General features: G+C 46.3%; 2 protein-coding genes across 2 annotated transcripts in view; one reads left to right on the forward strand and one right to left on the reverse strand.

The window, feature by feature from the left end:
• Positions 1-307: 307 nt before the first annotated feature.
• LOC119374323 (uncharacterized) lies at positions 308-1152 on the forward strand. Its single transcript, XM_037644402.1, has 2 exons — positions 308-628; positions 745-1152. Exons 1-2 carry the CDS (start codon positions 308-310, stop codon positions 1150-1152), a joined length of 729 nt encoding a protein of 242 aa, XP_037500330.1.
• A 3467-nt stretch (positions 1153-4619) lies between these two features.
• The window catches only part of LOC119374324 (uncharacterized), a 48888-nt gene continuing 36206 nt past the window's right edge, over positions 4620-17301 (reverse strand). The window contains 4 exon segments of the mRNA XM_037644403.2: positions 4620-4913; positions 13624-13715; positions 14730-14794; positions 17046-17152. Coding sequence (XP_037500331.2) covers positions 4750-4913; positions 13624-13715; positions 14730-14794; positions 17046-17152 — 428 coding nt within the window. The 3' untranslated portion in view covers positions 4620-4749.

Raw genomic sequence — 17301 nt, forward strand, 5'->3', positions numbered from 1 at the left:
AGACAAGAATAAAGTCAGTTGAGTTGGAATTCACACCGTTCGGTTTGTCTTTCTCAACATCGCGTACACGCTTTCCAAGCGTACCAAGGGGATCTCAGCATCTGTGAGGGACTGCTTCTGAAGGGGTCCCACATCGTCGTGCCGTGCGCCTTTCATCGCAGCACGCTCGAGCTCCTCTATGATGGCCATCAACCGGTGCAAAGCTTTAGCTCGGGAGTCAACCTGGTAGCCGGGCATCAACAACCAGATAGACAATGGTGTCTAACTGCGCCACGTGCGCCGAAACCGGGTGCAGCGCTCGGAGCCCATGCTGCCGTCAATCACTCCAACTCGGCCCTGGGAAGAGCTGGGCATTGCTTTTTTTCACCTGAACGGCCAAGACTACGTACTTCTGGTGGATTACCGGTCACGCTTTCCGAAAGCCATCAGCCTACGCTCGACCACAGCACCTGCTGTCATCAACACATCAAGGGCGTTTTCGCGCGCCATGGGATTCCGAGACTGGTGCAGCGATGACGGTCGTCAGTTTGCTGCAAGCAGGTTCTCCGCCTTCGCTGAGCCCTACAGCTTCCGCCACGTCACCAGCAGCCCCCATATTCCACAGTCGAACGAAGAGGTGGAACAGATGGTGAGGACTGTCAGAGACCTGCTTCGGAAGGCGGATGATCCCTACCTAAGGCTTCTGGCACACGGGGACACCCCTGGGGTATATGGAGCGAGACCTGCTCAGCTGCTCATGGGTAGGCGCCTGCAGACCTGGGTGACGAAGACTTCCGGAGGCGCCAAGCATCCGACTTCAACAGAAGACATGCCGCTCGCACACTGCGGCCCCTTAAGGCCGGCCAGCAGGTCTGGGTGCAGGATGTCAACTCCCCCGCGACATTCTCGTGGCCAGCTCAACGCCCGCGCTCCTACGTGGTGGAGACTCCGACGAGTGTACGCCAGCGCAACCAGATGCACCTGGTACCAACGACGGGACGTCCTGCGCAATGCACTAACAGGCCGCCTAGAACTCCCGTGGCGGCCCGGAACAGTACCGCGTCGCCTCACGAAAGCACCTCCACTGCAGAGGCACCTCCTGGTTTTACTTCTACGCCACTCGTCTCAAGGTTTGGCACAAAGATCCGCAGGCCGAAAAGGCTCGACCTATGAACGTTGTTTCCTTTCGGAATAAGAGTTTCTTTGTTTGGTTTGGTTTTACCCGCAGTGTACGGCAGTACCACTAGATGGCAGCAAAACATCCATGAAGTGTACAACAGTACCGCTGGATGGCAGTACAACATGCACTGATATATACATAGCTTGTACGTGACGTCACAGGCAGGTTCTCTGCGCTGGGGCCCAAACATGGCGGCCACCCAGCCGTTTTTATCTCATTAGAGTGCCAGTGGTGAGGAGGACACCCAGACGTTGGGTCCCCGCTTTCTTTTGTTCGCCAGCCGCGCAAAGGGGAACACAAAGGAACGTGAGGGTTGGGTATGAAAAATGCCTGGGGGCGCCGGCACTAATCTGATGGTGAGCCCCTACGTTTCTTGCTCGCGTTCGAGCAAAAGTTCACGCAGCGTCTCAACCCGCTGGTACCCAAAGATGTCGGCCACGGTGACGTCAGTGCAAGCTTGAATAAGCATGCGGGCGCGCTGGTGCGCCCGGAGACTCGGCTGTCGTGTCACACACTCGCTCGACACTAAAGTAAACAGTGCTCAAATGAGAAGAAATTTTTGTGTTTGAAAAGAATGTTCCCAGGTGTTTCAACTAGGTGTTTAGTCATGGCATTTATAGAAAATAAACTAAACAATACACAACAAAACGCAGGACCAAAACCAAACGGCGTCGTCAATAATAACTTTAATTGCATATCAAAGCAACATATTTATTACATAGGAAACATCACGACCTTACTTTGGGCCATCAGATACTGGACCACACGCGTTACACATGAAAACTTTGTCCCATTTTTCAGTTTTTTGACACTCCGGTTTATATCAAGGCAAATTCCATACTTGTTCCACTTTAATTAAATGAAGATTAATTCACAGAAAATATACTACTGTTAGGTTTGTACGTCCCAAACAACGATATGATTATGAGGGATGCCGTAGTGGAGTGCTTTGGAAATTTTGAGCACCCGGGGTTCGTTAACGTGCACATAAGTAAAGTACCGGGCCTCTAGAATTTTTGCCTTCATCGAAAATAGGCTCCCACAGGCGGGATTCGATCTCGCGACCTTCGGAATTACAAAAGAAATTGTGCACGCAAAGGAACACAATTACCAATGAAGCAATAACATACAAAACAGGTGAAGCCAATATTTCCCAAAATGTGTCTTCTCGGCTACAGCAGGCAGATGCAGACACATTTAGCCAAAGCTTGATGTAACCCACCTGTTGTAGGAACTATTTCCAATGCAATGTTTTGCCAACATTTAGGTTCCGTAAGAATATGACATTGTGAAGGTAAATCCACCAAGTAAACACAAGTAAATAGAAAGCTGCACAGTAAGGAACACCTGCAACAAAATTGTCATATGCAAGGTACTGAGCTGGAATTGATGATGATGTCCCTCTAGTAGAGCCCATACCAACTCCGGGTGATTGGCCAAGAATGTGGCATCTCAACATTTCGATACTATTTTTTAACTCTGCATGATAAAGGAATGGAGCTAGAACGTTTATATTTGTCACTCCAGCTTACGTTCAGTTCAGCTTGCCACCTTCTTAAAGGTGTTGCCAGCTTCTGTTCGTGGGGACGAAGAAGACGTTGCAGTTCTTTCTGTGATTGATAAAGCGTGTTTGTCGTTCTCCGTGTCCTCGTCGATCCCACGTCATTACAATATGCAGTAACACCTATACAGTTGTGGCTTGACCATGCTGCGGCATAGTTTCTAACCGTTTCAGCGATCTTTACTTGGTTAATGCATTTGTGAGCTGTGGTAAAGATGCCTTCTAAAATAAAGCAAACTGAATGCTGGTGCTTTGGTCCTGGCCGCAACCATGGGTATAATCGTCCACTGAAAAAATATGGCTCTTCCAAACACCAGCACGCAGAGATCAGTTTCAGAGGAGGGCTCATGCAATGGCGAGAGCCGACAGAATCCAGCAGTATGTGAGAAGCACGTCGATTCAAGATACACAGTACTGAAATGTCTGATAGGCTGTGTACATTGCAAATTCTGTGTAAGGGACATTATAGTGCAAATACTCAGAAACTGTACTCAGCCTTCATATCACCATTCGCATTTTCAAAGAGCTGGCAGCATTGGTGTGTGAAGCACATTAGACTGCGTCTGAGCAAGTGACTTCCACGAGTGCCAGACAGAAGTGTGTGCTGTTGCCCCCAATCATGATCGTGACCACATATGATGAGTTTTACAACATTGCAGTGTACGTTTTGTAGCCTTGACAGTTGATGTCCGTTGGCAACGTTGTGTGACTGCTGTGTTTGTCTGCAACCCGTGCATTTTTCATTTTGAATTGCTATTTGTGGTGTGCTCAGAAGGTGCCGAAGTACTACTACAAGGGTATGTGGCTGCAAGAAAAGATTTGCTTGACTGATGAGGCCAGCAAGTCAACGGAGGACAGAGAGCACGATCCAATTGGCTTCTCTGATTAGTCAAATATTGAGAGCACAGTTCCAACATGCTACACTGACCTCAACAGCGTGATCGCTGCAAGAACAACAGACTCTGCCACCGACGTTGCATTGTAGAAGTCATCGATGCACCGAGGTTCTGCGCAGCTTCACTGAACACAGCGGCGCCTGTTGACCGGCTTGAAGGCATGACTTTTAGTGCAGCAGAGTGCTGAACGTGCCAGTCTCACATCGAGAAACTTTTTTCCAAGTAGGTGGACATAGACAGTAAAGGTGTGCCACCCATGTATCAAGTTTTGAGGCTGATTTCCTCACTTTCGAGTTATTTCGGATAACTGGGAAACCCCATTAACCGAGATATTTTTCTCGGACCCTAGGCCTTGAAATTAAACGAGGCTTTCCGTACGTCATTCTAAATGCATGCCTGTCTTTCATCTCTATTGGTTCACTTTACCTTCACCAGTTTTATCATTCACTTTATACTTGCCTCGTAACACTGTTTACCTTGTTTACAGTTCTGATGTTGTCATACAACATTGGCAACAAGGCCCAAGGCTGCGACAAGCACCAATTCAACGGGAATAAAGGTATGCTCCGCATTGAAATGTGCATACCTTCACCAAAAAAATTTCCCTACCTGAACATGGTCGTCAGAAAGCTAAAATTAAGTGTCAATAAGATTTCCTACAAAAGATAAGTAACACTTGTATGAAAATCATATTTATTACATGCCAACACAACAACAATTATGAGGCACACTGTAGTGGAGGGCTCCGGAAATTTGTAGCACCTGGGGCACATTAACGTACACATGAATCTAAGTACACAGGCTTCTAGCGCTCTGCCTTCGTTGAAATGTGACCGCCGCAGCTGGGATTGAACCTTCAACCTTCATGTCAGCAGCTGAGCGCCGTAACCACTTTACTACTGCGGCAGCTTGCTAGTATCAAAATAGGCCCATAGAAAACTTCACGTAAATATCTAACTCACTCTAATATACCTTGACCAATAAACCAATAGTAATAATGCGCTCTAATGAAAAATGTTTTAATGCTTGTACCGAAATCTTAAATATATCTTCGAAACATAAAGAAATATCAAAAATGAGCGTTATCACATCTCCGATACAATAGAACCAGAACGTCCATGCGGCAGATGAAGTTACTCCACTGCCTCCATGGTGATTGAGGCCTCAAAGGTCTGCTTTGGAGGCAGCTTCCTTGGCTCGGACACGTATCCAGGCTCGACACAGACCATCTGCAAATACTCGTCGTCGCCAAAGTCGGCCATGGAAGCGGCACCACTGGCCCATGGGTTCCAGACAACTGAAAGCGCAAGTTCACCGCGCATCACGACAGGCACAGAATTTTCAAGTAGTACAAAGGCACGTAGAATGAAAACAGCACAAGCGGGAAAGGAAGGAGCTTTATGATATGTAAGCATTCTCTGGCGAGTACAATGGCAAAAACTGGTGCAATACAGTGTCTGTAGCGCAAGACCTTGCAATTGGAAAACAATTTAATAGCAATTTGCAACAATGATGCAACACTGATTTTACAATTTGCAACACTGATGAGTTAGAACAGTGGAAATGTGGGTAATTGGCAACATTACGACAATTCTTAAGCAAATATTAATGAAAGAAATTTACCGTAGGAGCACTACATTTTATTGACTACAGTGTCCAACTCATGTACTATGTACTGTTATCTACAACAAGTGGTGGTAGCAGCCAGCTTTTCGAGATCAGGAAGTCGCCAGCTATCTCGATTTGTGTAGCTCTGCCATCTTGCACAGAAGGGCACATGGACCACCTTATACGCTCAGCTCCAGCTAACTAGAGCACCAAACTTTAGAACCCATTCCACTCTGTGAAGGTAGATGACCAGCAAAGCTGTTTAGCACCATGCATGCAGGTGACGGAGAATTTCGAACAAAGGTAAGAACACATTTATTCTCTCGATCGGCATTGGGTGGCTTAGGCATGGCGTGTTCTCCTTTGTTGCATGTCTGGCCTCAAATTTTCGCAAAGCCAGAATTTCTCTGATGTGTTGGTTTTGCATCTTGTCTTGATCAGGGCTGTTATTCCATCACCAAAAAACTGAACAAAAATTTATACAAGTTTTCTCTTTTAAAATTTGTTTTGCACAACGGCTACAATATATTCATATAGTTAGATATATCCACTTTCTGCAAGCATGGGTGTGCAACCCAGTGGTTAACCCTTTCACTGTCACTGATGTACCGGTACATTTTCGTGTTTTCACCCAGCAGTGTCACTGACGTACTAGTACGTTCCCCATTGTGCGTTAAAAAATTTGCACCATGGTGCAAAGCTGGCGTGACTGAATGTGATAATACTGGGTTGTGCCATCTGTCGATTCTTTCTAGAAGCACGCATTTTTGCCCTTTGCTGTGTTGGTACGTATATTGAAGAGTTTGGAAGGATCCCATCTACGGATCTTAGCAGGGGGGCGTGGTCACTCCATGCGTGCTACTCTCTCGGGCTGAGTGACCATGTGGTGCGCGTTACGATTATGGGTACAAGGGTTGTTCTGCCATCTGCTGCAGGTTTGCAGGCATTTTTGTATTCTGTTGGCATGTCTGCTTTGGCATGTCAAGTTCAAGGACGTGTGCCATTGCCTCTTCAATGGACTGAACCATGATTCAATCGCTGCCTCTAGCACGCTCGCTGTGGAGTCGCTCGCTGCTATCAGCAGCAAACCAGGTTGTTATTAATAATAATATCTGGAGTTTAACGTCCCAAAAACCACGATATGATTATGAGAGACGCCGTAGTGGAGGGCTCCGGAAATTTCGACCACCTGGGGTTCTTTAACGTGCACCTAAATCTAAGTACACGGGCCTCAGACATTTTCGCCTCCATCGAAAATGCAGCCGCCGCGGCCGGGATTGCATGCCCTTTCCATGCTTATTTGTCGTCTTGACTTCACGTGTCATTTCTCTGCGTTTCAAGCTTTCGTTGTATTGCTGAAACTGATCCGACACTGGGGGTACGTCATCGCCGGAAACACCCGACAACGAAAGGGTTAGGACACTTACCTTCTGAACGTGGGGGCCCAGGTTTCAATCCAGCCCCGACGAGGAAATTTATTTAGTATTATTCGTTTACTTCTGGGAGTTACTGTTGTCGTACACTAAAAATACATGGAACCCTTTACAATTACAGCTTCGCTGTTTAAGTGCAGCCCTCTCCTCGATTGTGCGCCATCGTATCTATTTCTTCTCACTAAGAAATTGATGGAATATTTTTGAATTCACAGCTGATATTGCAAACAGGTTCAGTCTAAATTGGCCCTTTTTCCCCGTTTTTTTGGCTTTTTTAACATTACTTCCTTGATATTTACTGCATGATATTTATCCTAGTTCATTGCATAGCTCCATCCTTTAGTTGCACAAAGGCCAAAGCTTTACTGAATTAAGCCACCCATTAGCCACTTACCAGAGCTGATGCGACCAAGGAGGTTTAAAAAAAACTTCTGGAGTGGAGGTCCCCTATACGTGCCCACGCGAGCGGGTGAAGTTTGGGAAACCGGTTGGCGGCCATTTTGCTCCGGGCAAGAGAGAGCGCAGCTTGAGCGTGGCCAGCGTAATTGTGAGCTTCCGCGGGGGCATTCCAGCATGAGTACGGGACGGTTAGTGTTACTTAGCTTTTAAGTGCGAATGCACTTTATAAGCGACCCTGAATCCGCCGTCCCATAGCAACGGCGCGAGGAGCGGAGAGGAGCGTCTGTAGCAACGGCGCAGCGACGTCACGCCCCACGTGACTGCGCGCGCTCCGCCCTCCGCTCCGTGGCCGCGCGCGCCCCGCGCATTGATTGTGGTGATGAAGGCCGGCGGCGAGACGCCGAATGAAAGCGTGCGAAGCGAGCCGAGCACCCCGAAGCCGATCTGGCGCGGGGACGCGCGATGCGTGAGCGAGCGCGGGCCCTCGAATTCGATCGGGCGGACGCGCACTTCAAGCGAGACTTCCTGGACCGCAGCTTCGGATATAGCTGCGCGGTGTGCGATCGACTGTGGTTCGACAACAACCTGAGCCCCATCTCGGGCGTGCGCAACGCCGCCAACAAGTTGAACGCGTTGCGGGTTCTTTGGAACGAGTTCGGAAGACAGATCATCATCATCAGTAAAAGTGCTTTGCACTTAAAAACGGCCAGACCTCCGTGGGTCGGCTGTCGCGTGCTCTCTCGCTGCCGTCTCCTTCGCTCGGCTCTGCAGTTTAGTCGCGCGCGCCCCCTCATAGCATCACCCCGTGCTTCGCACTTCCTCATACTCCCCTTCGGGGAAATGCGGGTTTTTTTTTTCCTGCAAGATTGAAGAAAGCAGTTTCTTATGCCATAATACAGGGCTGAAGCGTGCCTGATAACGCGCACAATATGCTTGCAGCATTCGCGAAATGAAGCACATGGTGGCGCTGATAAGTGGTACATAATATTTTATTCAGCCTCGGCATTTACACAATTTCAAAAGAAAAAAAAAGAAACATATACACTGTGGTTAAAACATGAATCGGAAAAGGAACCAATCTCACAAGAACTTCAAAACGCATCATAATGAAGACAATCACAGAACTAAACATATGAAATACACCTCCCTTAAAAATTAAAAAACACACAAAAGCAGACTAGTTGACCAGCTTGCTGGCGCTCTTGTTTACGAAGAATGCAGAAAATCACGAAACTAAACATACGAAATGCGCGCCCTTATAAACAAAACACGAAAAAAGAAACGATACAAAAGTACACTAGTTGGCCAGCTTGCTGCAGATCTTGTTACGCTTGTTTACAGATTTTTTAAATAACAGTCCTTGTCAGCCGTGTTCGTACTCCACTCTGGGAGTTCTTCCGGTTGATTTCTTTGAGATGTAGTGTAACCTGATTTTTATGTATAGGTTGGCAATCTTCTTCGACAAATTATAAATGTGGTTGTCAAGTGGATCACAGTCCAACAAATGAGGCTCGAGCTGAGCAAATAAGGCTTGTTCAAAAACCACTGTCAATACATCTACCATTATGCGCTCACTGTTTGCATGCAACGATTTTAAGTCCCTACAGTGAATCTGTAGAGCACGAAGCTCTTTCTCTACAATGTGACAAATCTTCAGCACATCCTTCGACGGCGCCACAAGGCTGCCGTTGGTTTTTACAGCTGTGAGTGCTGGCAGCTCATCGCACAGCAGCGCAGTGCAGCATTCATCGCAGGATGTGCAAGCATACACTTTTCGTGCCACAAAACCTGCTATATATGGCACTACTGCGCCGACAACAGATGAAAGGCTTTTCGGGCAATCCACCCGATGGGTGTGATTGGTATTGTTGTCCAATGGTTGCAGCAAAGACGATCTACTTAATGAAGCGAAAGATGTTGGTGACTCAACTAGGTTTACATCACTTGAGGGGCAGAGAACAGTAACAATATCGCGAGAGCAGTTTCCAGCCTCTGACGATGCAACTTCTGTCTTAATAAGAAGGCGCTTGTAAGAAGCTGTAAATTGGCATGCAGTAGGGTTGTTGTTATACCCCCCCTTTCCTCTTACGCAACCAAAAAATGTTTCCAGGTGGTCTTGAGACATTTTGTGGGTGAGCAAATACTGCATCTTTCCTGTTGCCACAAGTCTATCAAAAAGTGCTGTGACACTGTGCATGCAGATAAGGAGCCCCACAAAGCTGGTTTTCTTGAGGCCCTCAATCAGCGGTCTTCCATTCGCATCCTTCAGCCCAGTTACATACACTTTAACCTTTTCAAATAAAGACCTCATTGAGGCTTCATTCGCCTTTCTCATGGGCGCTTTATACGATCTGCCAAAGGGATTTCTTGAATTCAAGACATCAAAAAGGCGGTCAAAAATCCTTATGAATTCAGCTGTGGCATGTGCACCTTAAATTGCGGAAGCTTTAAAGTGAATTCGCAGAAGTCGAGTGCGTCTGCCACAGACGAGCTGAGTGTCTGAACAGCAAAACGAACTTTCATCTTTGCTTGCCCACTGATATGAGCCCTTGTCAGCCTGTTCCCGAGGTGCAGTCCCTCATCCCGCTGCAACGTCTCTAATGCTTCAATAAAGGACCACCTGACTTCTGATCCATTCACGTCGACTAGGTGGCTGACAGATCCTAGGCAGTTCCGGATAAGCTTTATCATATGACATGCATCAAGAATGACGAATACCTTGTTTGAACATTCTGTTTCGTCAGTTGTGAAGTTCAAGCTAGTGCTAAACGTAGGTGATGTATACTTAGAATCAGCACCGAGGCACTTAGCCATTGTAAAGTTCGAGGCGGCACCATCAAATGTCAGCGATGCTACTTCAACACCTATTGATGTGAGTTTCGACAGACATTCTTGCGTTAATGCCGCTCTTTCAGCTCCAGAAAGAGAGTTATAAAAAAATACCCTAGAGGTATCTTTAGCCTCATATTCATGCCGACCAGCATAAAAACGCAGACATTAGTCGCTTCGGGCAGGCTATCATCAGACATTTCTGTACCAAGATCGATATAGCCGACTACTTTCTTACCAACAAGCTGAACATGTTTTTTGATCGCCATGTCATCCATCATGACTGCTGCAATCAAGGGCTTGTCCTGGCTTCTGGCTATATTCTTAAGAAAATCAAAGGCCTCAGAGGTAAAACCCGGATCACCGTTCGCAGGTTTGTACCATTCGCGCAACATACATTGCGAAGGCAAAGGATTATTAAATTTAGACCGTACATACTCGTACGCTGCAGTGGAGTAGCAGTGCAGTGTGAGCGCGAATGCACGTAGCTCTGGGGGGTACATCTTGTTCGTTTTTTCATGAGCTCGGGTAAGAAGCTGCCGAATTTAAGGAGAAAGGAAGCTTCAAAAACCTCAAGGCCCTTTCTGACAGCAGATTTTTCTCCTTCAGCTCCTTCATCAAATTTTCTGACGCATCACACCGCTTGCTTAGTCTTCTTTTGCACTGCTGGAGGGTCTTAACTTTTTTCTTCAGTTGGAGTACCTCTTCTGCTGACTTCTCTACCTTTTGTCGGTACCACTCTTTCGTTGGCGAAGAAGGCTCAGAGGGCATTTCAACAACTGGTTCAGCACTGACGGCAGGTGACAGCTTCGGCACTTAGGAGCGTCTCGCTTTCTTTTTGACTGCACGAAAAAAAACACCAACAAATAAATAAAATTGCAGGTGTTTTAAAGAAAGTGTTTAATGTCCCATGCTTAAGATATGTATCCCCACACGTACAGACCATGATCCCAATCATAGCACAGAATTAATTGCATGAACTTTTGACGCGTATGGAATTTTAGGCAGCAAGGAACAGCAACGACAGCGTGACATGAAAAGGTTAGTCATGATTACACCTTAATTAAATTACGCTGAGTTCACATAACCTTGGCTACACAGGAACAGAAAGTTGTTGCCCATGCGATATGTGACTGGGAAGAAACAATACAGGTCAGTTTGAGGAATTGTTTTTGTGGTTTTGGTGTGCAAATTTCGAGTGGCCATTTATATGCACGCATATGAAGAGTCAGTTAATGTCTGACAAGCAAGTGACACGTTCACTATTTCAAACGGCGGTAGGATTTTAGAAAGATACGAAAGAAGTGAGAAACTGCCTCCACGCATGCGTAACTTCATGAGCTCTTTAGAGTGGCAACGATAATACAAACGTTCAAACATTTCTTGTGGTACTCACTGGTTTCTGCAGATGCGCGGGAAACGCTGGAAAAACTGTGGGAATGCTGCCCTGTCGAAGCCTTGTAGTATGGCCCGTCCTATCGAAGCAACCAGCTTCAAAATGCTCCGAGCAAAGAACGTCCGCATCCTTAGGCGTCCAGCCGTCTCGACGAACAGCGCGCTGCCATGCGTCACGCAGCGTCTTGTCTTTAGGGAAACTGTGACACAAGGAAAAAAACTTGCTTCAACCCATATTCGCCAGCTAAATAGGTAATTAATGAGACCTTTAGGTTGGAAACGCACTTGTCGAGTGAGAGTGCGCTGCAGCAGACGAGAAACTGAAGGATCTTTGATGCATACTTACACATGAAAAGTGATTCCTGGCTTTTTCTTCACACGATTCGTGCAGCCGAAGGCAGCGCATGAGCTCACCATCGCGTCCAGGAGCGTTTGACATGGGTCTAAACATCTGCAACACTCGCTTGTCGCCAGAGAAGAGGAGAAATTCGCCATCTGTGGAACTTCCGCGCGGTCCCAAGCGACCACCCACACGTTTTCTGCCTGGAGCAATATGGCGGTCGTCGGCTTCAGCGGCGGCGCGCCGGCTCCACTCCAGAAGTTTTTTTTAAACCTCCTTGGGTGCGACCACCACTTTTAATGCAATTTTTGACAAAGATCACCTCACAGAAAATAAATAATATTTTGCACTATAAATGGCTGGGTAAGTTAAATAAGACATGCTTGTTTTGAAGAAAAAGTTATTTCAAAGCTGGCTGCTCCTAAAAATTTTTTTTTGAGTGGCCTACCACCTTAAAACGAGTGTCATTAAAATGACTTTCACTGTACTTGTTCCTCTTTTTCAACAAGCACAAAAAAAAAGGCGTATGCATATGTGACATGTTACGGTCACGGACAGTGGGAGTTGCAATACTAGGCAGAAAGACAAAAACTGACAGGGTCCTTTATGCATTTGCCTAAGGCAACATCATCATTTCATCATCGGAACTTGAGAGGTCTCACGTGATTAGCTGCACACTTTGTTGACGTTGTGGCTGATAATGATGACTTAGAGCACGGCCCTTTGTAATTGCTTGACAGCTACACTCAAACCTCGATATAACGAACCCGGATATAACGAATTAACGGTTATAACGAAGTAAATGAAGAACGGTCTTGTAATAGATACAGTTTTATTAATATACATTTTATAACGAATTTCCGGATATAACCGAAGGTCATTTTCGTGGCAGATGCGACTTTGTTATAAAGAGGTTTGACTGTACTAACCAGCTACTCGTTACACAATTCACATAGTATGATGCCTGGTGCGATATTTTGCTTCTGCCATGCAATATGCTGCTAACGTGACTCCTTGCCCAACATAACGACTGTATAGGGTCATTTTGCGAAGGAATCACAAGTACTGGTGTGGCTCTGTGGTAAGATACTTGACTGTTACACATCTGCATTCTGTATTGAAATACACTCAAATCTCACTATAACAAAGTCGCATCTGCCACGAAAATAACTTCAATATATCCGAAAATTCGTTATAAACGTTTATTTGTAACACTGTAGCTATGACAAGACTATTCTTCATTTACTTCGCTATAACCGGTAATTCGTGACATCCGTGTTTGTTATAACGCGGTTTGAGTGTACTGTATCCCCCCCCCTCCCCACTGTAATGCCCTCGGGCGCTGTGGGTACTGTGCTAAATAAATAAACAAATCTTGCATCCCCTGCCAACGACGCAAATCAGTCTGGCACCTCTCCAGCCACTTCCATGCCCAGCCCACCCGTATGACCGCGTCGGCATCGATTCATACTGGCCTCTTCCATGCACTGGTGCTGGAAACCGATGGATTGTCGTTGCCGTGGATCATTTGACAAGGTATGCTGAAACTGCCGTCTTGCCTGCTTCAACAGCAAAATACGTTGCCTCGTTTATTCTACACAACTTCATTCTTCGCCATGGCACACCTTGTGAACTCCTGAGTGATCGGGGACGTGTATTCCTCTCGGACGTCCTGCACCTCCACCACTTGTTACGGGGGATTTATTGAGGATTCTACGAGAGCGACGATCATAGCAGCACACGCAGGGCGTAGCCAGAGTGCGAATTGTCGGTGTGTGGCAGCCGATGGCGATGGGCCTTCGTGCTTACCGATCTTCTTCCTCACAAAATAAATATAGTATGTGGGTTCAACTCCTGCTCAAACCCCGATAATTTATCTCATTTTTACGAAATTCACTAAGGTCACGTGCATTTTTTGCACTGCATACCACAATATTCAAGGCCAGCATGTGAAGAGGCGCTTACGGCTTTCGCCTTAAAACCCTGCCTATTCTGAAACTGACCAGTGTCCGGGAAGTTGTTGGTCTTCTTCACGATGACCCAAGCCTTGCCCGCCACGCTACAAGTGTGGGTGTCACTTGTCCTGCTGTAGACCCTGTGCAGAAGAAAAGACATATTGTGAGAACACTTAGCGTAAATTTTTCGCAGTTGATTACACACTGAAGGTAAGATTTCTTTTTTTTTTTACTTTTGAGGCATTGCAAAGGAGTCCACAAAAAACGAATGCATTAACATGGCGAACCGAGCTAGTTGGTACGCACTCATCTTGTTGACCATGTAGCGCTCATAGGAACAAAGACTGAGGAAGAAATGCTCAAGACTTTTATAGGCCATGATGGAATTTCTACATCATGGGCAGCAATGCAAAAGGAAAAACAAAAAACAACTTGCAGGGTGGCTTATGCAATCGCCTAAGATGACTCGAAGGCAAAAGCCATCTTCTTCTTCATCTCAGTTGATGTACTGATCCCACCAACAGCTCCCCTTCCAACAGCTTTCTGCAGCTCACATGGTTTTGCACTGTCTCCATGATTGGTTGGTCCACCTTTGACCAAGCAGCGATGTCACGTAATGACGTCATCATGTGACGTCATGACGACGTCATCATGTGATGATAATGTTTCACATCACCCGTGTTGATGCCGCCAACAGTCAATATTCGCGTTTGATGAAGCATCCGAGGTTTTTGCCTTTGTGATAGGTATTTTCCACATCACAACAAAAGTAGAGCAGTACGTCTCTCTGCCATGAATCGTCTTGAGTGACCTAGTGCAGGTTTCTCAGCCACGGATGTGTTGGGGCCCCTTGTGGACCAGTAGAAGTGATCGGAGACCCATTGCAGTGAGAGAGGGCAGGGAGTATAAATTAACACAACATGCAGTGTGAGAAATAGGTGCCTTTTACCGGTACCTGGCAGAGAACAATCAAGCAAATGTGCCACATCTATTCAATCTCGACAGCGTGTCAATAAATTCTGCGGTGGTCTGCAGCCACATTGAGCCTGTTTCTAGCAGTGTTTTCTTTTTAAGACTGATTTTCTTTACTGACTGCCAACGTCAATATCAAATTGGGCGAAAGCGTGCTGCTTTTGCTCAGAACAAGAACCTACCTGTCTATGGCGCCCTTAATGTGCACTTCGTCTTCACATTCCATGCCCTTCTCTCCCTGCTTCACCTGCGAAAGGTAGCAACATTGGGCTAGTTACGGTTGCATATTAGGAAGTGAATACTAACACCACTTATGACGTTAACAGAGCGAGAGTGCGAAGCTCATGATGTCATTCTACATCTGTCCCCGTTGCACGCGCTGTTAATCACCTCTCCACCTGGATCACACAAACACACTCTTAATCAGCGTATCCTGAATACACCAAGCACTGTCGATTCATGCACTTATTGTGTTCACATTGCGAGATAGCAGCTTGGCACTACAAGGCAGATGCTCTTCTTGTTCGAGACATGCCTTGACCGCGTTTAAGAGGGAAGTTAAAAGTTGCACCTCGACAGCTCCGCTGTCACTCCCTCTGAAGAAAGAATCGAGTGATTCTGAAACGTCGAGAAATAACGCGTCTTTTGGTTCGAGCCCTTGAAAGTTTTTATTAATTAACCCAACTAGACAGCAAATCTGTCAAATATTCAGCTTTAAGCCACAGAACTTAACAACAGAAATTAAAAGAGGCTTAACATGCAGAAAGGTGTCTTGAAAGCACTTGGGTTGTTTGATTTCTTACCCTTCCTCCAACTTTTCTGCGCTGTTTTCACGCAGAATTAACATCACTAGAAGAAAAACATGTTGCAGTCCATAGCATGCTTTTCCCAACATGTGGCCTCGTTCTTTTCTACGACATCACGAGTCCCATTTTCAGAACCACTCAAAAACTTGCTGCTGCATTTATACGAGGTACTGACCACCTGCAGCCATTATTTCACACACCTCCAGCCCTTTTCTGGGCGGCTGCTCTCACTGGAACCAATAGGTGGATAGCAAACGGCGCGTCGTCTGCTACGCACTTCCGGTTCTAGGAACCGTCAAGGCTTCAGCTCGTCGCTGCTTCAAGTTGCGTGCGGTTCAGTGTAATCGGGGAGGACGGCAAAGTAACTGGAACAACTGCGTCGCAGAAAGTACTCGTTTTCTCCCCGATTACACTGAACGGCACACACCTTGAAACAGCGAAGAGCGGGCATCGAACCGGAAGACGTCATTTTGCTATCCACCTATTAGCTGACCACACCTCCTAAAAAAAGCCACAGATGCATGCAGCACTTGTGCATGGCTTTTATAATCAGCTCTCTCAGATAGCCCCTTCCTCACCTCCTTTTTACTATACTGTAAAATTCTGAGGAAGTTCCTCTTCCAATTTTACGGCTAATTTCAAATTTCTGTGTTGTTTCAACCAAACACCTCGCAAAGCAGATGCCCCTGCGGACGATAGTCAGTGTTTTCGGTGCCATTTTAATTTCCTTATTTGATTTCAGACATGTGTTGTGACACTATTAAAGAAACTCGGACACTGTTTATTCAGGTGTATTAACCTCTTAAGGTGACAAAAAAAATTTAAGAACTTGCGGAAAAAGAAAGCCTTCATTTCGGATGCAAACAATTATGTTCATCATAAAAATCCAGGCAGATTGCCATGTGAGATCAAATTAATTGACAACTCTAAGCAAGAACACTTAACGGTTTGTTCTACCATCTGAGTTAACAAGGAGCTTGAAATTTATTACAAAGAACAAGCTCATGAAAAAATAAATGTTTTTTTTTTACACTTTGACAAGGTGGGCTTGACTGCACACAAGCGAGCTCAAACCTGTCTTCCAAGGCCAGTTTAAATCACTAACAGTCGGAGACGCTGAACTATCAAAGTAACGACATTTTCTTTTCTTCTGAGCACGAAAGTGCACACTTTTGCCACAGAGGATGGCATTTTGAAATGGACGGCTAGCAACACAACGAAAGGCTGCATTCTCTACCGCCACGTTCCCAACTTTACTCTTCAACAGCTCTTTGCACCATCTGGTGTTGTTACAACAGGCACCCAATCAACACATGAGCTTGAACTGACTTGAACTGTACGAAAAGCAGTTATCAGTGTTGTAGGGGTTCTTACGTCCCAAAACCACGACATGGTTACGAGAGACACCGTAGTGGAGGCCTCCGGAAATTTCGACCACCTGGGGTTCTTTAATGTGCACCTAAATCGAAGCACATGGGCCTGCAGCATTTCGCCTCCATCGAAATGCGGCCTTATGGCCAGGATTCGACCCCACGACCTCCGGATCGGCAGTCAAGCACGATGACCATCAGAACACCGCGACGCGTTTTCTTTTCAAAATGAAGTGGCATATTGCAGCGTGTCCACTGGTCTAGCATGGCTTGACCCAGTACAAGTACCCTTTCTCAACATACTCCCAAGACAAGCGCTCACCTTGTCGACATAAGGGGAACCTCGTAGGCCAGATAAGGAGAACTGGTTCACATCGTTCAGCCTCAGGTACGTGTGGAGAAGGACGGTGAAGGAAAACTCAGTATCGCCTGCAACAACAACCAAACAAATGTGCGCCACCTGTCATCATTGCTAAAAGAAGAAACCAGAGTGAAACTATATGGTGGGCCTTAAGGGCTGCACATCAAAATGAGTCGCATAAAGAATTCTGAGGCCCGGAGTTTGAAGAATGTTTACT

Source organism: Rhipicephalus sanguineus, chromosome 11, assembly GCF_013339695.2.
Source record: "Rhipicephalus sanguineus isolate Rsan-2018 chromosome 11, BIME_Rsan_1.4, whole genome shotgun sequence".
NCBI classification, from domain to species: domain Eukaryota; kingdom Metazoa; phylum Arthropoda; class Arachnida; order Ixodida; family Ixodidae; genus Rhipicephalus; species Rhipicephalus sanguineus.

Coding starts and splice junctions, on each gene's coding strand:
- LOC119374323 (XM_037644402.1), top strand. CDS start 308: ATGCTGCCGTCAATCACTCCAACTCGGCCCTGGGAAGAGCTGGGCATT. Junction 629..744: donor ACGAAGAGGTGGAACAGATG/GTGAGGACTGTC, acceptor GCTCATGGGTAG/GCGCCTGCAGACCTGGGTGA.